This window comes from Nothoprocta perdicaria, unplaced genomic scaffold (assembly GCF_003342845.1).
Source record: "Nothoprocta perdicaria isolate Ctin4 unplaced genomic scaffold, notPer1 scaffold_297, whole genome shotgun sequence".
Lineage (NCBI taxonomy): Eukaryota > Metazoa > Chordata > Aves > Tinamiformes > Tinamidae > Nothoprocta > Nothoprocta perdicaria.
Genome location: NW_020455529.1, coordinates 621602 through 645545, shown reverse-complemented (window position 1 = coordinate 645545; position 23944 = coordinate 621602). Strand labels below are relative to the sequence as shown.

At 38.4% G+C, this 23944-nt stretch overlaps 1 protein-coding gene across 1 annotated transcript in view; it reads left to right on the top strand.

Annotated features, from left to right (window-relative positions):
- MOCOS (molybdenum cofactor sulfurase) overlaps nt 1-23944 on the top strand; it is a 177728-nt gene that overhangs the window by 147294 nt on the left and 6490 nt on the right. The window contains exons 11-16 of the mRNA XM_026041857.1: nt 6692-6854; nt 12519-12600; nt 16856-16980; nt 17618-17723; nt 21529-21655; nt 23611-23715. Of these exons, the coding sequence (XP_025897642.1) occupies nt 6692-6854; nt 12519-12600; nt 16856-16980; nt 17618-17723; nt 21529-21655; nt 23611-23715 (708 nt within the window). The remainder of the gene's footprint in view (nt 1-6691; nt 6855-12518; nt 12601-16855; nt 16981-17617; nt 17724-21528; nt 21656-23610; nt 23716-23944) is intronic.

Genomic DNA, 23944 nt, shown 5'->3' with positions numbered 1-23944 from the left:
TTCAAGCTCTGAGAGGAGAAACCACTTTAGATGATAAATTCACACAGACCTGGTACTCCCTGACAGGCAGAACTATGCCTCTATACAGAGGAGGAAAATCCCCGTTCCCTATGCACGCTTCTTGTGCCAAGCACCATCTTGAACACAGGGTTCAATTTACCTAAACATGTCCTTCCAAAGTGAAGTATTAATCTGAAAGCAGTGACCAATGGATACCTGCTAATTCATCTTATCATAAAAGAGGCATCTACAATAGGTAAGATGAATTGTTCCTGACTATTCTTTTCACTATTCGTTGATTTTAAGAGGGATCTTGAGCAACTTGAATTAGGCAGCTAATATTAGATGATATGACTACCTTTAAAAATATAAATGTTAAAATCACAACCATATTGTGAGATTTAGTTTTGCATGATTAGAATCATTTTGAATTCTAGTTTATTCTGATTTTCTATTTTTTGATAATGAAGTAGCAGCAGAACTCAGAGCTAARCACTGTCAAGAGTCTCTGCTGCCAAAGAACAAAATACAATTAAAAATATATTAGCCTTCATATATGGCATGGATTGGACTAGAAGTYTGTTATAATTAGTGTTCTATTTTCCTCCTCCTCAGACACTTTTTTGTGCATTTCTTCTTAGCTCATAGAAGAGATATGACTGCATATGAAGAAATGGTAGGAGCTGGTGTAACAAATGTGATGAAGAAGGATGTTTTCAATGTGTAAGGAGTTCAGTATAGGAGAGTGGTCCAGGAGATTAACTCAAGAAGCAAGCAGGAGGTCAAGATGACCTTCAAACTCTTGTGCTTCAGTGTCTCAAACCTGTGACATTACTGTCAGTGACAGCGGAAAGGAAACAGTGAGAAATAAAAGGTTGGGATTTCATTGAATACCATTCCAGTTGCTTAACATACCTCTGTAGGAGGAGTTTTGAGGAGCCAATAGAGGGAAAGGACCAGGACAAAAGAAATCAGAATAAGCAGAAGAACTGAGACACCAAAAAACATGACAGTGATGCTCTTGTGAATGAAAGTAGGTAGAGGAAGTATTGSAATGTTACATGGTTTTTTATATTGAAGAAAATTCCACAAGAAAATCAATTTGCCGTTTGTGATCTCCACCAGGCATTCCTCAGTTTTCTGTTTCCAGAAGGCTAAGTGGCGATTCTAGACCTGCCATACATTTATAACCAGCCTTTGGGAAATCTGTCAATCTCATTTTCTGCCTGTAGATGTAAAAACGGCAGCCCCTAGCTCACCTTTTGTAATGAGCATTGAAATTAGTTTTCCACGCTTGTTTCTAAAACAAGGTGAAATTTATAAGGTATTGTATCTCTTTAGTTTTCAAATCAAAAGAAAACAGAAAAGATACTTTTGGCAGCCCTAGTCTTTTAGAAGTCAGTTAATCTCATTCTAAGTCATGCAGTAGCTTGGTCTCTTCCTGCAGATTAAGAGTAGAGTTCAAAGCCATCACTTCCAGAACATACATCATCACTAACTCCATAGTGAAGCACCATCCACAACACTCTGTGTATTGTTACTGCAACTTCAGCCTGTGTTACCTTGGAAGTGGAAATATCCAGTGTCACCCTCCCTGAAGTTTGAAGCAGAGCATGCTAGAGAMGACTTTCACCAAATTAAATGTTCTCAGATCTTGAAAGTCATTTTGCCTTTCTAAGAACTGATTATTCCATCCTCTCTAGACTCTATCATGAAAAGACTTAATCATCTAGAAAATTACTGCTTTGCTAGTCTCATAATGGTATGCATCATATAGACTTCAGATTAACATGATGGTATTGTTCCCTTACTTTCATAAAATCATAACTCATGGAAATAATCACATAGCTTCTAGTTCTCTTAGACTTCATTTAGATTGATTCAGCAAAGATTTCAAATCTAATATACCTTTAAAACACATTGAAATTGTGAAAGGTTAGAAAAATATTTTCTGCCATGAAAATTTCAATCTCCATTTTTATCTATTTTAAGATAGCTGTATGCTAGTTGATGTGCAAAGATGAAAAATATTTTAGATATAAGATACAGTAAATCCATTCTGCCTATGTTTGAATACTTGAGATCAGAATCTCATGGATTGGTAASGTCAAGGGGAGACCTGCTACTGAACGGTAGGTCAGACTTTTAGAGTGTATAGTAAGTAGACTTCATTGGGAAGTATGTGATCACTTGTGTTTGTCTGAAAGAGAATATGTAGTGGAAAATTCCATCTAACTGTGTGCAGAACCCAACCTATTGCCAGTAAAGTCTCCTTGCTGACTTACGGGTCACAAGATACGTAACGTGGTTAGCAGCAGAAAGATGAGCTTGGTAAGGATGTGAACACAAACTCACAGCTGTTTAATCTCCTCTTTAGAGTCACATAATCTTCTCCTCGTCTAAACACCTCTGATTTCTCTAAGTGCTTTAGTATGGGAGGTGCTTGACCTCCAGAGAAAATGAGAGTGCAGAGTGCTTTGGCAGCTGGGTGGATGAAGCTTTGCATGAAGATCTTCAGCTTACTGCAGGTTGGTTAGCTTCTACAGCATGCATGCTTTGTAAAATGTTGCTGGCAATGGGACCATCTTCTATTCAGTGGTGCTCCATACTGCACAGGAATGAGAGGACTAAATATTCTAGGTGAACTTTTTTGGATGTTCTCATTTGGTTTCCCTGCAGTTGTTTAAGGGAAAGAAGCAGCCAAGAGGAATAACCTTTATCCCTGGCCATTTTTTATTCTTTTGCAACATAAAAAATTGTTTTAAACATGAGCATCTCTCATATCCATGAATTTTGCATAATTACGCAATGCAGGGAGCCCAGTAAAAAAGGTTAGGGCTTAAAACATTCATAACTTTATTATTCTTGYAGTAGATTTCAAAGTATAAAAAATGCATTTTGACATATAAAACAAATTAGCTTTCACTTTAAAATACGATACAAATTTTTAGTAATCAGTGATAAATGGTATATAAGGCCACTAACATTTTTAAACTTGAGTAATTTAAAGCCTGTGCAGTAATTTTCTTCCAAAACTGTATTAGTCTTCATCGTGGTGTTACTGTAAACTRTGGGGGAAGAAAACAGTCCCCAAAAATTAAGAAAATTCTGAAATAACAAAAAGACATTTTTGCAATGATTTTTTTTCACRTTACAAAAAAAAGAAATGAATTAAAGAAGATGGGCCAATATCATGAACTTGTTGTGCTGTACAGTGGTTCTTGCTCATGACAGGCAGAGAAGACCTCACCTTAAGAAGTTAATTTGCCTGCCGTGCTAGGAATGGAAGGTGTGTGCTGGCATCTGTTGATCAGCTCGTAGTGTCTTTGCCTTCTTAATGTGCTTCCACTCTTAATTTGTCCCAGTAGTAAGAGATGGCCAGACAACTGCATAGAATCAAGTTAGAAGCTGTGTGGTTGGTGTTACTGACCGTRATGTGAACTAACCTCTTTAATTTGCAGTAGGCTTCACTAATTGGGGTGCTTCAATTAATGGATTGCCTGAACATAGGTACCTAGCGCCGTCTGAGATGCCCTGGTGAGTCCTGGCTTTCCTTCAGCTGCTGGTCCACCAAGACGTGGTGGACCTGCCTGTGCCACATCTGCCTGCTCTGAACAGACACCGCAGGTGTACTCCAAGGCAGCTGGATTGAACCATTTTTCTTGTGTTTCAGGTGAACAGTAGTGAATTCCAGCAGAGCAGGCAGACTTCATTTGAAGTGGATTCATTCAGTAGCTTGCAGTTATTCAACAATCTCTTCAGCCTCTTAGAAATAAGGATGGGAGAGAGTCTTTCTAGACCACAATCCTAATTATTAAGGAGAACTGAAATTCCTGTTTTCAACACTCATCTCTATATCTTATTACCATCAAAACAACTCATGCTGTTGCAAGACAGTTTAAAATTCTCTATTCAGGGCAAAGTATGCAGTCATTTTTGTTGTTGCAATTCCATTTATTGAGATCCTAATGACATAAGAGATATTGAAAATTCAAACAGAGAAAGGAARTAAGGTACCAGTAGCATCCATTAAAGGCTTAGGACTCACTGCTGGTCATGTTTGTGTTTCATTCTTGTTATAAATGCAAATACCCAGGGGAAGGGARGAAATGGTTTGAAGACCTACAGTTCTGTGCTGCATTTCAGAGTGGAGCTTGGAGTCGTTGCCTTTGTTTTGAGCCTATCAAGACATTTTGAATGGAAGGGCTTTTTATTTCCAGATACGCTACCTAGTCAGATGGATTTTTCCCCAGATCCTTTTCAAACTATAGCAACTATCTAAAGCTCTGATTAAAAAGAGAGAGTTTTGTTTTATTGATAAAACCAATTACCTTCAAGGAAAGCCAAGCACACACTTAAACGTTTTCCCAAAAAAGACTACTGTCCTAAAGTGGAACCGTAAGAATTGAATGATATAATTGATAGMTGAAAAACACTGCCTTTAGGGATCTTTTAGTGTTTTTCTGCTCTTTTAGTTTATTCTGCACTTTCTCTTGCAAATGCTGTGAAGATCTTCTGGAAAGATGTATTACTGATTCGTGATCTTCTATTTTGTAAGGAAACTCTTTGATAAACAACTCTTGCAGCTCTCAGATGATCACTGACTGATCAAATGCATTTTCCAATGTACTTACACGGGATAACTGAAAAATGCAGGTGCATTGAAAGGACATTTTCAGAAAAGAATCAAAGTCTGTCCTTCAACTGACACAGCACCCCTGCTCAGCCTTTGAGCTGTGATTCTTCTCCTAGGGAAAATACAGGGCAAAGGTTGACATCTTTTAGGTACTTACCATTTGAGGTATCAGTACAACATTGTTGTAGATGATGCTGCAACACTTTTGACGGGCAGTTTTTATCTAAGCTCACATCAAAAACTGCTGAAAATATTGTGAATCAAATAGGTTGATAAATGCATTTCTTTAAAATTTTCCCATATATGTTATGTATTCCATAGAGTTGATAGCCCTGTGGCCAAAATACATAGAAGAGATTAGTAGTTTGGGCTATATTTTTATGTCCAACTTCAATTCTTTAAAATTTTAATTCCAGAACATTTTGACTGCCTGCCCTTGGTTTCCTCTACGTAAGCAGTCAGTCCCAAGCTACTACTGAGGACCCTTGCAAATTCTAGAGAAGATTATAAAATCAGAAATTTGCAGATTTTACGGGGTTTAGGATAGAGCATATGTGAAACAGAATTGTGATTTTAAAATAATCCAACTTGTGCTTGTTGTGTACCAGGTAGGTAGGTTCTTTCTGGATCTCTGTAAGAAAGAATTTCCTCTTGGTTCTTAAGTRTAATATGAGGTTTAGTCAGAATATTCATACCTAAGAGTAGAATAAAAAGTTGGCTATTAAATTTTGCATGCTTTGTGATGCTGGYAACGCAGAGATAATACAGCACCAGATAGACCTCTTGGTGAGAACACGGCATGCTGCACTGATATTGTCTATGGTAAGCACCATTGTTTGGTCATTACAGCTCTTAAAGGTATTTCTTAGAAGAAAACAAGTCAGTTCATCATATCAAGCAAGGATTTCCACATGAGAACATGCTGCTTCCCTTTCCAATAAGGACACCCAAGCAGTCACTAACTCCTTGAGGTACAATATTCTTCTACTTAGGATCACTCCAGTGCTTCAAGCTAGGCATTTCTTCAGAGCATCAGGTTGTTCTTGACCTATTTTTGTTGCTTAGTATTTTTTTCTAGGAGTCTTTTCCTAGCTAACTCGTGAGACCTGCGTTAAGCCTTGTAATAAACTTTCAGAAGGATTCATCACGGTTCAGCTGTAGCTAACTTTTCTCCTTATTCAACTGGGACTGGAAAGCATGCATGCACTGTGATTAAATGCCCATCTTTCTGCTAAAAGAATAGTGTTTTATCATTCTAAAGGAGAAAGCAGTTATTAATATCGTCCAAAGGCATTAATAAAATTGTTCTCTTTTTGTATTTCAAGATTACCATCTGTGTAGCATCAGCAACAGCTGTTCTTTTCACCAGAAAAATGTACATGAAAGCAATGACAATATGGTTATATAGACTCTTGGATATAAAGAGCATTAGAAAAGTAATGGAAAAACAGGTAGCAAAGAAAAGTTTTTGCTGGAAAGGATCCTAAAAAAATATTGTGCTGCCCATTAAACTGGAAAGCTTAATGTTGGAAGTTTTCTTGATTTAATTCATTTATAAAGTGTTTCCAGTTTTATGAATAAAAAGTGTTTTCTCAAAATAGTGAATTTCAAAATTTCCTTGATTTTTCCTCATTTGTTTGTTTGGCTTCATTCATATGTGTGTCTTGGAGAGGTTTTGCTTTGTAAATTAAAGTTAAATTGTTGGGAGGAGAGGCCCTAAAAATGACTGAGAACAAAATTGAGAACAATTTTCAGAGTATTTCATAGACTATTTACTGTATTGTATAAATCTATTAAATGTAATATCTAAATGTTGGTTAATAAACAAATTGCACTAACTCCATTTTGTTTAGTCAGGTTCTTGCAGTCAGATCTTTATCTTTGATTTATAATTAAGGTCCCTATTATAAGAGCTGACATTGGCCTGCACATGTTTTCCTGATTTCAAAGTATTACATTACCAATTTAATTTCCTTCTCATTTCTTTCTAGCCTGAACCTATTAATGCAACTAACATTCTCTCAACCTTTTTATTTCCTCCTGATGCTTTTCTAGGTTGCAGAATGGCCAGTAGGAAACCAAGGCTTGCTATATGACCGTAACTGGATGGTTGTAAATCAAAATGGAGTTTGCATAACGCAGAAGCAGGAGCCGAGATTGTGCCTTATAAATCCCTCGATTGATCTGAAGCAAAATATTATGATCATTCAGGCAGAAGGTTTGTGAATAATATCCTTGTTTCCTCCTTCATTATTGGTGTCAACTTTACAAACGCAGAGCTCGTTTACCTACCAAAATACTGGGTGTTGTGCATCTCTGCCAACATAGGGGATAAATTCATTCTACTTCATGTAAGGAAGGCCAGGCTGTTAYAGCACTGAGTCGTTCCCTGGTGTGTTGTAGAGGCGGTTGGAGAGAAGATAGTGACTCCCCACGTGCAGTCATAAAGTGAATGCTCAGGGAAGAGATTATGAATTGATAGATGTGGAAATCTCCTGACTGTTCTACTCCTGAGCTCACGAAGGAAGTCCGGCAATGAGAATTGAGTATTACTGCTGTGAAGGTGAAGGAATTTTCTGGGAAGATGAAGGAATAGCCATCATCTGTGCTGCTTAGAGACCTTTCAGTTTTATAGATCTCCTCCTTCCTGGAGCTGTGGGACTATGACAGAGTCTTTAGTAGGAATTAATATAATTAAAATAAGGACCAGATGTTATCTAACTCGGTTTAATATTTGCAGTATTATGTACAATATACATGCAAATATTTGGAGATATTTAATTTTTTTCTGGATTCATGAGAACTCTTTTTATTCTCTCATGGGGAAGAAAAGTCCCTATRGAAAGCATTACAGAAAGCCCCTTGATACTGGAGGGTAGCGGGATTTGGTTTTGTTTTTTTTTGTTTTCTTATCTCTACTGGTAGCATTGAACAGTGGAATGGGCTTGTATTCCACAAAAGTCATTATTAATACCAAGTTTATATGTGGTTGAATGATATTTACCATTTCCCTGAGGTCTAACTTTTACTCAGCCTGTATTCCTTAACYATTAATAATATATATGCCCATAATTTAAGCAGCTAGAGCACAACATGGGAACTTAACAGTTGGATTTGTCATCCCTTATTAGAACTCCATTACAGATCTGTTTCTGGTGGATCCCTAACTAGGGTCTCCTTTCTGTATGTTAAATTTGTTCTCCCCTCCAGCTGTCCTCCAAGCACTGTTCATTCTCTGTAAAATGAATTCTGACCAGCTGATTTCTTTTGCACAGTGACTTGGAATAGGTCTGTCATATCTGCAGCTACTTCCTCTAGTCTCCACCAAGTTTGTATTTGTTTCAGATCCCAAACACAATCTACTCTCTTTTTTTGGGTTCTATATTGGCTTATTGTCACAAACTCTGCCATTTCCCACTCTTCTCTCTACATTCTTGCTTTAACAAGCTACTGTTGATTCATTTCAATTCAAAGTGGAATGCATTTCAACCCAAATTTTTGTAGTACAGTTTCATAGCCAGCCTACTCTGAAAGTATTTAAACTACAAAGTTGTTTTAGAACTCACTGTTCCTATAAATTAATTTCCTTTCCATCTCACTTCCTTTCTCCTTGTGCCTCTTGCTTGTGGATACAGTACCTAAAGTTGTCTAAACTATCACCATCCTTTTTTTTTTTTTTTCTGAGCTTCACATCTCTTGGGCCATTAGAATATTTCATTCTGGTTTTCTGTTTGTTTTCTTCATTTTTTTTTTTCCTGGCTAGTATCACATTGTTCAAGTTAGCGCATATCCATTAGTACCATTGCTTGGCAATAATGTCTGCACTGACATACTTCAGAGAGCCAGGAAGCTTTCACAGACATAAACAACAGTCAAGGCACCCATTTCTCACTGAGATTTAGTGGCAGTTCAGTCCCTTGCCGTGGTTGGTGGTGGGGCGAAATTCACCTTTAAATCCCACATTTTACTTCATGTCATTACTGGAGATTTCACAGTCACTTAACTTGCCTCATGTGAAAGTGGGAACCATTTCCACTCAGAAGTGATTGATCAAGTCTGTAGATCACTTTTCCATCTGAAGGTGAGTGACAGGATCTCCCACATGCTCTAACAGAAACTTGGTTGGCATTTATRGCTAGCCTTGGTACTGCCAGTATGCAGGAGTGGAAGATCATTTTATTCTTCGTATATGGCCTAGATACCAATCATTCTAGCCAGTAAGGTGATCTGGGCCCTCTTTTTGTAACAGCACTGCTATTTTTCATATTTATACACTATTTGCAATCCATGTTATTTGTTAATGCTTCAGAGTGGGATAATGGCTCTCATTTGCTTGGAGAGGCTGTTCTGGAGGATACTGCTCATAAGGTAGCACAGTGATGGGAGCATATATGAACTGGCAGATAAGAGTCAGCAGATAAATCAATAGGAAGCTGTTCTAATATTTATTCTGAGTTTTTTTTTCCTCTCTCACCTGCAGTCCAAACTCATGATTTATTTGTTTGTAATAAATTTTTATTCTTTCTTTTATCCCTTCAGATATATGAGCTGTTATTATGTCTCCCACTTAAGTCGGTCTGCCACAGAATGATTTAATCCACCCAGCTGACCCTTTCCTTGGAAGCCTCCTGTTAATCATTCATGCCTTTGTCACAGCCCTCTCCAGCCTGTCGAGAGCTTGGTGCTAATTTCRCGTGTGCGGCTGAGTGCCGCGAGCAGCTCGAGCAGAGCAGCACAGCGAGGAGCAGCAGCYGCTGCCGGGCCAGGCAGCTCGGAGCCCTCGCTGGCCGCTGCCACTGGCTCGTCGTATTTCAGATTGGTACCGCTTCTGGGCTCGGTTTTGTGCTTCTGTACTCAGAGTTGCACTCYGGTCACCTCCAGGGCTCCTCCAGTGCTTTTCTCTCAGGCGCACTGGATGCCTCCCCCSCAAACAGCCTTTCCTCAGCGATATTAGCAGGCGTCTTTCCCAGGTGGGAGTTTTCTCCCACCTCTTTCTGTGGGACGTCCAGCCCATCTGACCCTCAGATGGACAGACGTAGCTGTCTGAGGCACCTCGCTGGGTGATCCTGCCATCCTTGGGGTTAGTGAGGGACAGTCCAACTGAGGTGCTAGGCAGGGACAGAAATGCTTCAGGGCTTGTGTATGGTCTCTGCCAAGCCAACAATATTAGTTGCTTTTCATCATAACCTGGGAGCTCCGGATACTCCTCTGATTTCTGAGGAAAAGGATAGACTGGAAAGGGAGAGGAAGACCTTGTGTTTTTTTTCTCAGGGAATGTTTTTTACTTCAGTGGAGGGAGTGGATCCTTAATTTTAAGAAACTCCATTTCTGTATTTTGTCAAATCTTATTTGCTCGTGCAAATACAATGTGCAAATCTTATTTGCCTGTGCTTTGCATGCGGCTATTAGCAGCATCTCTTACTCATTTTGATATGAAGATTACAATGATCCCTGCTACAGCAGGACTCACTTAAAGAAGACCAGTATGACTTTAAATAAGCATCCGTGGAGCAAAATAGTTCCTTATATCTCAACTCAATCTTGCTTCAATGGTGTGACTCCCAGTAATTAAAAGAGGATAGGAGCAAGTGCTGATATTTCCAAAAGCTGTATTACTTGAATGAGAATCAAGAGAAATCTTACTGTCTTCAGTATATCTCAAGGTACAATCTGCTCCCCACTGCACAGCCCATTGGACTTGTTCTTGACTTACACAAAAATAACCCAAACAGAAATTTGCTGAGAATACATTCCTGTAAAAGACTAATTTCTCTCTTTCCATTTTAGCTAACAATCAGCATTACTCTGGCAAGCTGTGAATTAGTTTCCCACAGCACAGAGAGAAAAAAAAAAGAATATTGTGAAGTCCTTTTGAAATATGGGAGTTGAAAGATGCTAACAAAACTGAGCAACCAATTACACTTTATGGAATTTATTCTCCCTTCAATAGTCATGTCTTATTGCCAATAAAATTAATGGGATTTATGTGCGTAYGCTGATGAAAGAATATACATGAATAGTTTATATTTCAGTCTATTGAAATAACAAACCTCTAATTTTTCTCATTGACTGAAAATAGGAACTATAAAGACAAGATTTTTTTTTAATAATAATACTATGATCACATCTGTGAATTTTATTATCGACTAAATGACCATGGAGAATGACAACTTTTACATTTTAGGAACTGGCAATATTCTTCTTTATTTTTTCTTTTTGGGCCTTAAGATAGAATAAAATTGCTATTAACAATGTTAAACCGACCTAAACACCTCTGTAAAATGTGTACTATACAACAGAAATTTGGTACGCTACCTGGTGTGTAAAATGAAGCATTGTGAAGACCTGAGACTCTGTCTTAATAAATCTTACATGCATTCTTTGTTTAGAAGTTGTTTTTAAAATTATAGTTGCTAAGGACCCTCACAGAGTAGAAAGATTTTTCTTTTGCAAAAAGCATGATGCTAGTGTTTGTTTGTTTGAAAAGGCTTGCAAGTGCAGGAGCAGTTGTTGTAGTCTGTAAGGTGATTACCTTGCCTTCTTTTTCAGGTTTTTGCAAGTCGGTTCAACAAGGCTATTATTTACATGTTTTATTTTCCTAAGTGAACCTCACAGAATCACAGAATCACAGAATATTTAAGGTTGGAAGGGACCTCTAGAGATCATCTAGTCCAACCTTCCTGCTCAAGCAGGCACACCTACAGCATGTGGCMCAGGGTGGCATCCAGGTGGGTTTGGAAGACCTCCAGAGTAGGAGACTCCACAACCTCCCTGGGCAGCCTGTTCCACTGCTCTGTCACCCTAACCTACCTTCCCCTCCTCCAGCTATGCTTTCGGAGTGTGCTAATATCAGGCCTCCCATTTTGAAGGCACTCGTGGACAAGAGCTGATGGTGGGATAGAGTGAGTCTGAGCTACGTTTCGCTACTCTTCAGAAGAGAATAAAGCAGTTCTCTTTCACCACGCTGTACAGGTTGCAGAGCTCAACTCTTGTTTATATTACAGTAGTATAAACAAGAAAATAATAAGTGAAAACAAAATGTGTTGATATAAAGCAGGGAAGCGGGGGTAGTGGAGATAGAGTCTTTGATGGTTTATGTAGTAGAATAATGGAAAAGAGTGAGATTGATTGCAACCACACAGTAAAATCTGGTTTGTCATTTAAGATTATTGCTTTCAATTAACAAAAACAACACTGTACAGCTTTCCTTTCTCCTTGTGATAAACTCGGAGAAAGCCTTTTTATCCCTTTGCTTCATTCTGTTCCAGATAAGAAACTATAGAAGAAGCTGATAATACTAGGAATTCATCATTTGCTTTAAACTCTGAAATGGATRATGGGAATAGTTATCTCGTTAATGGATTTCCATTCTTTTTATCTTAATCTATGTCATTTTCCGATACATTGTTATATCTTTCATTAAAACAACTTATGCTTATTTTTCTGTTTTTCCCCCCCATCTTTCTGTTTGCATTATCCTTCCCCTCCCAAAATGATTAAACTGATGATTATCCTGATCTTCTAGGGATACCACAACAGTGATAAACTCATCTTTCCCACAGCTGCCTCGATTAAAGCAGTAATTCTGTGTCAACCCCATTACCTGGGATGCACAGAGAAGAAAGTTACTCAAAGCTGAAATTGTGTATTTGTTAATGTGGTTTGRATACCAATGTCAGCAGCAGCCTTTGCTCTTTTCATTATCATTTGGAGCCACCTGCAGGCAGAGAGCGTGTTTTTAGGAAGAAGAGTATTTCTGTGATATTTCTCATTTGGGAGACTGTTGGAATTGGGAACAGGTGTACATTTAGGCATCTTATTCATAACCCTTTGGTTTTGCATAATTTTTGTTTTTCATGTGATTCACCCTCTGCCCATCTAGGCATGGACCCGGTATCTATATCACTAGAAGAAAATCCTGGAAAAGAGGCTGTGATCTGTGAGAGTAAAGTCTGTTCACACAGGTGAGTGAAAACAGAGAAGAATCTAAGGTGAAAATCACTACACAGCCACTCAGGACATGACTGGATAAAGTGAATGGGCAGAAATCCTCAAAAAAAGAAGGGATGGTGTAAAATAACAAAAGTTTTCTTGTTCAGTGAACAAGGAGAAGACAGATTTAAGGAGGTAATTGGGCAGGCCCACAACTTTGGTAGGAAAGAGCAAATAATAATGATTTTTAAGAAGTGGGGAGGCAGGTACCTGAGCCTGTGATGATTTGGCATTCAGGAGGGTGAGAGCTTCATTTTGCTTGCTGTAAAGATGAGAAAAGGAACAGACTGCCCAGTGCTTCCAAATGCCAAGTGAAGGCCTCAGCAGAACACTACATGTCAGTTAATTTATTTGACAGCAATGATGCTGGCAACTTTGCCCCTTTCATGCTACACTGGTTCAAATTTTCTAAAACTTACTGAGGTTATAAACAACTTMCCTGTTCTACTACTGTCTTTTAGATTTTGCTTTGACTATGTCTCCCTAACCATCTTGAAGCTGGATGTGTGAAACAACACATTTATTATTATCTAACTCTACACTTTGTTCTCTGAGGGCAATAGAATATGGACCAGCATCAGATCTGGACATTCTCCCATGGAGCCATTGGGGAGTTAACTTTTCCTTCTGACAGTTTGGCATACTGCACAGAAATTGTATTCCAGTGATGCAAAGAGAAGAAAGTTATCTCTTTGCCCAAAATTCATCTTGAAAATCAACAAGGACAATTATTCTGCCAGTGTTTTTGTTTAGTGTAGAGAATCTTTCACTTGGTTTCTGAAAGAGTTTAATTTATCACCAGTAATTTCCGCTTTTTTCATACCTGAAGCATATTCACTGAATGCGATTTGTAGAGTATGTCTATAATCATTTCATTGAGCATTACTTTACATCTGATTCATATGATCATCATCATCTACATCTACATCATCATGATACATTCATATGATGTACTCACCATGAGGGCAGACTTATGCTTCTTGGGGATTTTTTGTTGCCTTTTTTTTAAAAAAAACTTTATTTGTCAGGATATTACCCTTCTGTATTCTAGTAATAAAGAGGATCTTTTCTTTGGAAATGTATTTTCCCTAGGTAGAGGAAATCACTCAGGAGTCATTTATTCTATCCATCTGTCCCACTTCTGTAGTGTTGACTCCATCCTTAGCCTCCCCATGGCTTGCCTGTTTCTTACAGGCCTTGCTGTAAAATACCCTCTGTTATCTTTTTCTCTCACTGCTTACACTTTGTTGCCACACTGTTTATTGTAGCTTGTCTTTCATGACTCTGGCTCTAACATTTTTAATGTTTGAAATGGGAAGCCTTTATGGGAGAGTACTCAGTGTTCTGAGGGGGAAAGAAAAGAAGGAAATGGCAAATAAAGAGGAAACACAGGACAAACTACACAGGGTGGACTGTGATTAGCTAATAAGCAAGGCAAGAAGTAAGGCAGAAGATACAGACAAAATAAATRAGTCTCCAAAAGGGCTCGTAGATCCAACAGGTTCTCTAATTTGCMCCAGGGGAGCCTCCAGGGCCAAGAAGTGGAAAACAAGGGCATAAAATCCTCTTACTGTAGCAGAGATGATTTCTGGCCTGGGRTTTCTACTGCAGAGTGGCCAAGAGAAGCAGTGGGACCTATGCARTATCCGTTGTTGCCTTGACCTAGGCGATTACTCTGGATTTCCACTCCAGAGCAGCTGAAATCAGCAGGCTTTTATGCGAGGATGTTTAATTTGCAAGCAGTCACAGGAGTTGGATGAGCCCAGGCTTCCTCTGCACGAGGCAACTTGTGTTAGTCTGCATCTTCACAGGGGCTCGCTCTCAGCAGGTGCTGCTCACACTGGAGGGATGTGGCTCTCCAGTATAATATCTAATAGTGGCAGGTGAAAGTAAAAGTTGGTGGTGTTATAGTTATCAATGTTGTAGAAGATCCCGAAAGCTCAGGGTTAGTGCTGCCCTGCATAAGAGAGGGACACAGCCTGCTCCATGACAGGCCACAGCATCATAAAGAGGGTATCATMAAGTGATAGAAGTAGGCAAAATAATAGTTAAAAACAAGATGGACTGAGCCTGTTATGGGTAAATGTCTTATATTCCTTTGGATCAATATTCATTCTTTAGCTGTCCTTGTTTCTTACTCTACAAATTACCTAGCTAGAGGTACCAGCTGTAAAGCASTGAAGCTAAATGACATAATAGTAATAGGAGTGGGAAACTCAAAAAGGACAGCAAGTAAAATCCAAGAGAACTAAGTCCTCCTTTATAAATTGCCTGACATGTGCCAAATGAGATGTAATGCTGACAGATGTAAAGTAATGCTCAATGAAAAGAACTGCAAGTACAGAATGAATGGATTTGAGCTACAGCAGAAGGACTTTGAAGAAAAAGACATTGAAGAGACAATGTTCCTCACTTGGAAAATGTTCAGACAATAAAGAAAAGCAATTTGAAAACTTAGGAAGCCTAGAATGCAGAAGCTACATAGTGACCTTTGATGAAATGCTAAGGATGAAATGTAGTGTTTTTGAAGCTTAGCCATTGTGACTGGAAACAGTAAGCAAACAAAAGAGAGGGCCAGATTTTGATTCTGATTTATAAATTATCAAGCCCTGCCAGGCTGKCAAAGCTAGGTTGCTGAGGAGAAGACCAAAATACCCTAGTGCCTCTGGCWGGCAGAGAAAAAAAGAATATGAGGGAACTTGTTTTACCTGTAGCATGGAAAATGTGCTCATTTTTGTGTTCTCATCAGCCACCTTCTCCCTGTTTCTGTGACAGCAAGACACAAGAGGTGTTCATCAGAGATGGTAAAGTCTCATTTTTGTCTCCAGTTCTTACCACAGAGCTTACATCTCATGATATGGGTGTTTTGTTTCAGCTGAAGGACATCACTGGCCAGATGCAGGTGTTGGGCATCTGTCCAGTGTCAGACTGGCCAGGGAGTTGCAGAGCTGCACCCCAGTCAGAATTCAGAACAGCAGCTGAAGAGAGATCTGATCCCTGCAGGATTAGAAAAATCTCTTTGATTTCACTTTATCTGGCTTTCCACCCGTGTAACTCAGTTCAGTCTACAGAACTTGTTGTAAGGCCGGGCAACTTTCTCTCATCATGTTAGCACTCAGTGTCCCTTGCTGTGAGGAGTGTCCCATGTGTTCCCTTGTTTCACACAGCAGATGGTCTCCATACAGATGAGCTGCTTTGGTTGTGTAGGATAAAAAGGTGAGCCCAGGACCACAGCTGTCTCACTTCCTTTGCAGGAATCCTGCCTAGATAAGCACAAAAATTAGCATTCTCCTTAACCGTTTTGGCCCTTTCAAAGTTAGAAATCAAGTCTCCTTTAGTAGTCAGTAGAGAGCTAAACACTTCCTGAGTGAGAGACAGTCCATCCTAAGGTCTAAAATCGATGGTTACTACTTATTTTTTTTCCCACTATTTGTGAGAGGAGCCCAGCAAAATAGCTTAAACAAAATGCCTAATTTCTACGCTACAAAAGTGATGATGATTTTGAGCTGAGGATGCTAATGGCGAATATGATTAATTCCCATAAACTGATCCATAGCCTTCCTGAACTGAGAGAGGTTGTCTGGAGATACTTCTAAGTGGGATTACATCCAATAAAGGAGAAAGAGCTGTTGGCATTTTCCTTGAAAAAACTGCTGGACAAAGTAAAGGAAGCCATACTTACATTAGGAAAAAAATACTACTTGAGCTCTCTTAGTAGAGCCATGTTGGGTCTTCAAAGTTAATAYGGAAGTGTCTGTATTAACATGGGTTAAATTAAGGATTGAAGATCATTGTACCTTATGGGTTCATTAAAAATTATATGTAGAGTGGCACAGTGAGGCAGTCATAAATTCAACTCAAATTAACTATCTGAGTAAAAATTAAAAACCAAAAAATATCTTCTGTAATACTGTATTGTAATGTTATAAAAYGGGCTACCAGTTTCGCCAGTTATATCACAGTCAGTCTTTATCATTACAGTTATATAGTTCCTTGTTCCTATGTGTAAAATTAAATATTGAATTATTAAAGACCGTAAGTACTCTAAAGTTGACAAAATCTAGGAAATACAATTTTGCAGAACTTCCTATTTCTGTTTTACTAATCATTAGACACTATGGATTCAGTATTTTGTATTGAAAGAATAAATGTCATTACTTGTCTTCAGTTTTGCAAATTAATGTTTTGACAGTCAAAGTTTGTTAATTCTCTCCTTTCTCGTGACAGGGTAAAAACATACGACTGCGGGGAGAGAATTGCTGGCTGGTTATCTACGTTTCTTGGTCGTTCATGTCGCTTGATAAGGCAAAGTTCAGACATAAAAAGCAATAAGCATCAGAAAAATGCAAAAGGTACGTTGGCATTCTTAATAATGAATGTGATTCCTTAGTAAATACAAAATATCAGATTGGTTCATGGACCTCATATGAACACAAAATTCATTGGTAAGGGGTGAAAGAGTTGTGTGATACTGATATGCTAGACTTCAAAAGGTGCATTCAGAGGTACTCAAAATTGTTTTTAGATGCCCATCCATTTGTTAGACTTGGCAAAAGTGTACAGGTATGGCAATACAGGGTTTTTTTATGTATATATATTATCACTACCATCATACTCTCTGGAAATTCAATGATCATTTTGAGAAATGATCATGAAAAATCCATTAGCGATGAAATTATTCTTACACTGAAATTCATTATAAAAGGGAGCAAATTGAAAAAGCATAAAACATCCATAGATATTGCTCTTATAAATTATTTTACAAAATCGGTAAAATCTCATCTCTATCACAGTTTCTAAATGTATTACATCATTATGATTTACAAATTTGAGAGAATTCTTGGAATCTTTCCTTACTGCCTGGAGCCTGATGAAAAACTCTTATAATGAAAATGAATAAGAGGTCACAGGAAAGATAGGGTGAAATTGCTAGTATTATCTTCCTCATTTTTAAGCATCATTTGATATTGTTGGATTGATCTTTTTAAGGTCTAACACCTGCTACAAGTATCTCACTCTCTCTTGTGAATGAAGCACAGTACCTCCTAATAAATGTAGCAAGCATTTCACATTTGAAGGACCATATTTCTGCGAGGTAAGATCCTTCCGTCTTCAAATGTCTCTCAGCACCCTTGGATTCTAGGTTCTCTCATAAAGTATGAATATAATTATTTTATTTTGAAATGTTGAGATACTTACTTCTCAGTCTTCAACAAATATATAGGTAGCAAGCTGCTGTAGTTACTTAGGCCTAAATTACTTCCGAGAATTTAAGTGCTTGCACATAACCTGTATGCCACTCATCTTTAGGGAAATGTCAGTGTCATTCTAGTCAAATGATCTGCTGGCAGGAGACAGTTAGGAATAAGCCAATTCTATTTGTAGGAGGGACAGGGATAATTACATTTGCTCAACATAAATCATCTGTTAAGTGAAAATGTAACATCTTGGAACTTACTGAAAGATTTCTCTGCTGTAAGAATGTCTGAGATTTAGGGTAGACATTCACACCAGAAATATTATAAAACTAATTTCAGGACTGTATGTATTTTGTTGCTGCTTCCTTTGTTTGATTGTTTCTGTATAGAATTTGACATTATTTGTCCAAAGTAGGAGATTCAAGCAGCAAAGGAAACACTGAACCAACCCAGAGTTCAAAGGCAAGGAACCCAATACTAACAAAATTTTCATAAACTGACCATGGAGAGTTGCTGCTTCTTGCGTGTCACTGAGCCCAGCTTCTTTCACTCAGATTTCACAGCAGATCCTTTCCTCTGCATTGAAATTGCTGTTTTGAGGAGCAATATATATGTGTTACTGTAGGAGGTTGCTCAGGTTTTAAAACCACTAACTTCATGCAGCGTCAGGACAGAGCACTGAAGCTTGCACTGCCTGAGGGGTTTCTTTGTTTAGCAGGACAGAGTCAGGCAGCTTCGACATATCCTGGCAGTGCCACCCAGAGAAAAAGGCCTGGAGAGAGGAGGTTTGAACGGGCCCATCTCACAGCTCTTGTGAGCACCTTTCTCAATGACGATTAGTGCTTTATTTTGAGTCTTGACAGGGTAGGTTATATCTTCTTGAGGGAGCAGTGTTACAGAGTAGGCTTTTCCATTGTAAGTCCCAGTGAGGAAGCTTCCCAGACCTAGGAGTTGAGAGGATAGTGCAAAGGAAAAAAAAAGCACTAGAGGGAGCAATAAATGAAGATGGAGGAGGACAGAGGGCCTGGGAAAACATAGTGGCAAATGGTTCCCACTTATGCAGCTCAGTTCTTMCAGCATCCCCGTCCAAGACATCTATGCCAAGTCATCCTCTTTCTTCCAAGAGAAATCCCAGATCTGACTGGAGCTGCCAGGATGCCTGAGAAGCGTCTTGCTTCCCAGTCTGCAGCACAGGTTGGAAAGCTCTCCCCTACTTTTCTCAGGACACTGGGGGAAATGAATTCAATGTTGTTTTGCATTGGTATGACATCACTGTATGTAGACTTTCCCAATGCAGAACTGTGCAGTATTCTCTGTAGTATGCAGATTTAAGAATCTGCACATACAGGTCTTAATTAAATGCTTTTCTTTTTTAAGAAACACTTAGCTACTTTGCATATTTTTCTTTTGATGGAAACCTGCTAGGATTTGCGGAATGCTTTCAATCTTCAATTGAGTTTAAATAGTTTCTCTTCATTTTTTTCATAAATAAAAATCTTCCACTTTGTACTTGTCTCTTGAGAGGTGATCTAAGAGTCACAGTATTTTAATTAAAATCTAGAAAGTAACATATTATTCTAGAGCTACATGCATAAGAAGACATCCATCTCTCTGGTGTTACTGCTGCCAGTCACCCCTGAAAATCCTCATGGCCTGGCTTCATACTCAAATGTTCTTGAAAGAAGTATGCCCCTGAAGATGCAAATAATAATTTTCAGAGTTGTCTGTTAAATATATGGAACACCTTCTGCCCAATGCACCCAAGTGGGCTTTAGCAAAAAATGTTGTTTTACCTGACAAACACCTCTGCAGCTTTGCAAGGTAAAGGTGCCTGTCACTCCATCCAGCTGTCATCCAGCTGACAGGAGTTGTGAGGGAGGGCAGGTAGTGGGAATTCACAGAGGTACAAGCAGTTACAAGCAGTTCAGAGGGCCAGGGCCAGGCCCAGAGAAGCTGAGATGTTTTGAAGAGCTTGGATGCATGGAAGGCAGAGAGAGTAGGAGTGTGAGCAGTGCTGTCCTCCATGGCCACAATGGAAAGGGATGAAATTCCAAGAAGTGATTTTTTCCTATATCTTTCCAGCARCTGATTCAGGACAACACTAGCACAGTTGTGGTGTTCCTGGAGCTTTTGATGCTCCCGCTGTGTATCAGCTGTGGTGGCAGGCACTCCTGTGTCACAAAATGCATTTAGAGCTCTCTGCCCAGCATCAAACCTCTGTCAGGACTCAACGTAGTCCACAGCAAAACAAGGATGCAAAACTGTAACTGAACAGTTAAACTTGTTTATAACTAAATATTATTTTTAACTCCATTTTCAGAGAACTAACATAGCCAACTCCTCCTGTTGGCTTCCATCTCCTGCAGTGATTAGGAATTTTGTCTCAGTCATGAGATTGCTTGTGATATCTCTAGGGAAAATTGCTGTTGCTTAAGCTTCCCCCTCCACTTTCTACCCCTAGGCTCCTGTCAACACCAAAAGCTTTGGAGGAATCAGGGTTGCATGGTTTGCTTGAAAATTTGCACATCCAGTTTATCCCTATGCACGTTTGTCTTTTAAAGATCAACCAGACTATTTTAAACAAAAAGTTCTTCACATACCAGTCCTCTGTCAAGACTGCTTGATGTGGACAGGTTTCCCTGTGCTTTGATTTTTCATGCCTTCCCTCATTTTATTTAAAGCACAGTTTTAAACTGTTTGTCCCTGCTACTTAACTTTTTCTCCCCAAAACAGGAACTTTTCTTTTCACTCTATAGCTTTTTTTTCTTTTTTTTTCTTTAAGTTGCAGAGTGTCATATCTAAAAGTTCTTAAGCTAAACCTGAAAGAACCTGGAAAATTGCGCATRTCCATATTCTTACCCATTAATAAAGGGGGATAGGATCTCCTTTGCAAATTTTAGGACTGTCCTATTTACTCTAGCAGTAAAGATAGTCCCTTAGAAGAAGAGTAAAAGATGACAATTGAAAGGTGCAGCCACCTTTCTGCTATTAGTATGCAGTCTGCCTTTCTGGCTTCCTCATCTGTGTTCTCAGGATTCACACAAATCTATGCTCTGGCAGCTCAGGTGCTTGTAAGGAGGTGTAGATGTCTCCACACAGAGATTAATTTTTTTCAAAACACCTGTCAGCTGGTGCAATCTCCTTCATCCCAAGGGCAAGTGATAATACAAGGGATACATTCTCYCACAAAATGTCTTTGCTGGACTGTGTCACCTTCACTATCTCTTGTGCATTTTGCTACTGCAGTGAGTGCAGAGTATGTTTTACTTGTTTTCCTTTTCAAAGCATTTAAATGTTTCTAGAAGTCAAATGATTGCTTAACCAAAAGATGTTTCTRTTTGGGCCTTGCATACGATTGCTAACAGGGAAATTTTCTTATTGTTTATGACTGAAATCCCACATGCTTTCATGCCTGYTTTTCAGTTCATGATTGCTTCTCTGGAGAAGCCACCTAGAGTACTACAAGCCATAATCAGACACCTTGTGTCTTTTTCATAGCTTTTGTATTAAAATTTGGTCTCAAGTGTTCTGGACAAGAAGCATTTGCTGAATCAAACCAGCCACTAAATTCTAGGTTTCCAGCACAAATATCTACTGAAAAACTAGTTAATAAAGCTCAACTTCTTTTTAATAAAGCTTTTTATTTTTTTTTAATAAAGCTTATTTTCTTTTTTTTTTTCCCCTCTGAAATCTGTGACACAGACTGGAAGAACCATTGGAAATACAGGAATTAATCCCACGCTTCCGTGCTAACCTTGTCATCAGCGCTCCGGAGTCCTTTGAAGAAGAAGAATGGGCTGAGATTTCAGTAGGTTCTCTGCGGTTTCAGGTATGGACTCATGTTCTTGTCCTTTACTGTCAAAAAGTGTTTTGACTCCTGGAAAAAAAGCAATTTTTTCAAGGCTTTATATAGGACATGGACTGCACAGTTAAAAAGATGAAGTTTATGAAATGTATTTTTTAAAAAAGTATTGTGATCAGACATTTTTTAATGTAATTGAGAGATTTGAACATATTCCTTTCCCACTTTTTTTTTTWAAATTACAATTAACATAGCATTTCCTAACTTCATTGAGAAAGGAGAAGATTCATCACTGTTTTTGATCAGAGTCCATAGCAAACATTTAGTCAGCATACTTTGTGAGAGAATAGTTGTTTCTGCTAGGCATGTCAGTCCAGATGCAGTCTCAAATAACTGCGAATGTGACAAACTATGTCCAGGAGCTGGGAAATAAATACAAGTGAATGATCCATGTATATTACTCTGTTTTCTTTTAACTCATGTTTTCTTTTAATCTCCATCCAAGATGTGTTTCTGGGTCAAACTGACCTTGGTCTAACTTGGTAGAGCTCTTTTGTGTGTTATGCTGCACATCATTTCTAACACTATAATGTGCTTTATGCTRTTGTGAAAATGCTATAGAGTCAGTCTTCGCTAACAAAGTAATTCTTTTGGGGGAAACCTGCACAAAACAGTCCATGAAAAACCTCTGCATGAAACCTAGGGGAATTAGGTTCCAGTTTGTTTTTCTGGTCCCATCGTGTGAAAAATATATTTGAAAGTGTGTTGCCTGGAATGTAAAAGTGACTTATTCATGTGCAACTTGATTTGTCTTTCCAAGTCTCTGCTAGGTCCTTATTGTGATACTGAGGTGGTAACAATATAAGTGATGCTAATGGTGCTTGATGCTCGTAAAGTGGTAGAAAAAGCTGTTGAACTGTGACAAAGCAAAGAAGGGAAAAATATGATGTTCTCTACCTTGTGTTCTTTTTCTTTTAATAAAATATTAAAGTTGTGGGAAATCTTCTGAAAAAGCAGAACCAAATGTGTGGTTTTTATGATTGCCCTGAAGAGTTTTACATGCAGTTCTAAATGTACCTTAAAGAACCAAATGGCACTTCAGATCTGCATATAAAAATATTCTCAATGTGAGTTTTAGTTATTTGCCCTCTTGAATTTTATGAYAAATTTTACAAAAGCAGAATGTGTGAGCTGAGATACTGTAAAAGAAGTTAGTTTTTATAATGTAGAGTGCTGCAAAAGTTAGGGATRCAATATTAAGTAAAATGAGTCTATGTCTTCCTTCTTCATTGTAATGCTATAAAAGATAAGAAGAAAGTCATTGCAGTTCTTATTCCTACCAAAAAAGACAAGTTCAAGCAAGAATTAATTTGGGGGACTCTATATAATACTCTATATTACACACTGACCAGAAGATCAAGTCATTCCTCCTGACCTTATAAACCTGTGAAAATTCATATTTTATATTCTGATCATTTACGAAGTACCATGAAAATCAGTAAGAATGTGGGGTGTTATGCATATTTCAACTGCACTGAGGCAATGTAAACCAAACAGTGTTAGTTTAACTCCAGGAGAATCCTCCTTTGGTCAAATCCTGAACACTTGGCTTAATTCTACACTTAGTTCTCATTTGGGCAAGTATCCCTGCCAATCAGTAGATGAAGCAAAGCCAGCAGGAAATATAAATATGTACATTTTTGGTATTTCTCAGATTCTATTTGTGGGAAGTTTTTCAAGGAAAGAAAAGGGAAAAGGGATGATTTAAAAGCTGAGTGTGGACATCCCAAAAGGAGTCTTTGAAAATGCACCTCTGCATTAGGTTAACAAGAATCACCTCTAACATAATAAAACACAAAATGTCACTGCAGAAGTATATGAAAGGTATGTTTTTAAGTTATTTAGTCAGTCAGAAGATGGTACTGTTCAATATTGCCCTGTTCTGATATATATCTGTGATCCTTCTTTGATTGAAATTTCAGGTTGTGGGCCCGTGTAGCAGATGTCAGATAATCTGCATTGATCAACAGTCTGGAGAACGAAACAAAGAATTTCTGCAGTCTCTGTCTGCAGCCAGGGGTAGAAAGGTCAGTGTGATACTCCAGAGCAGCCGTATAGCAAGATCTGGTGACTTCACTGCATGCATGTAGGAGTATTTGCTGATAAAATATTCACTATTAAGTCATTATACTAGTCGTTACCATTTGTTCTTTCAGTTCAAAGAGGATACACTTACAACCCAGGTATGACATGTTTTCTTTCTATGAAATACTCAACATGTTTTTTATTATTTTTTTCTGTATTTGCTTTTATTCT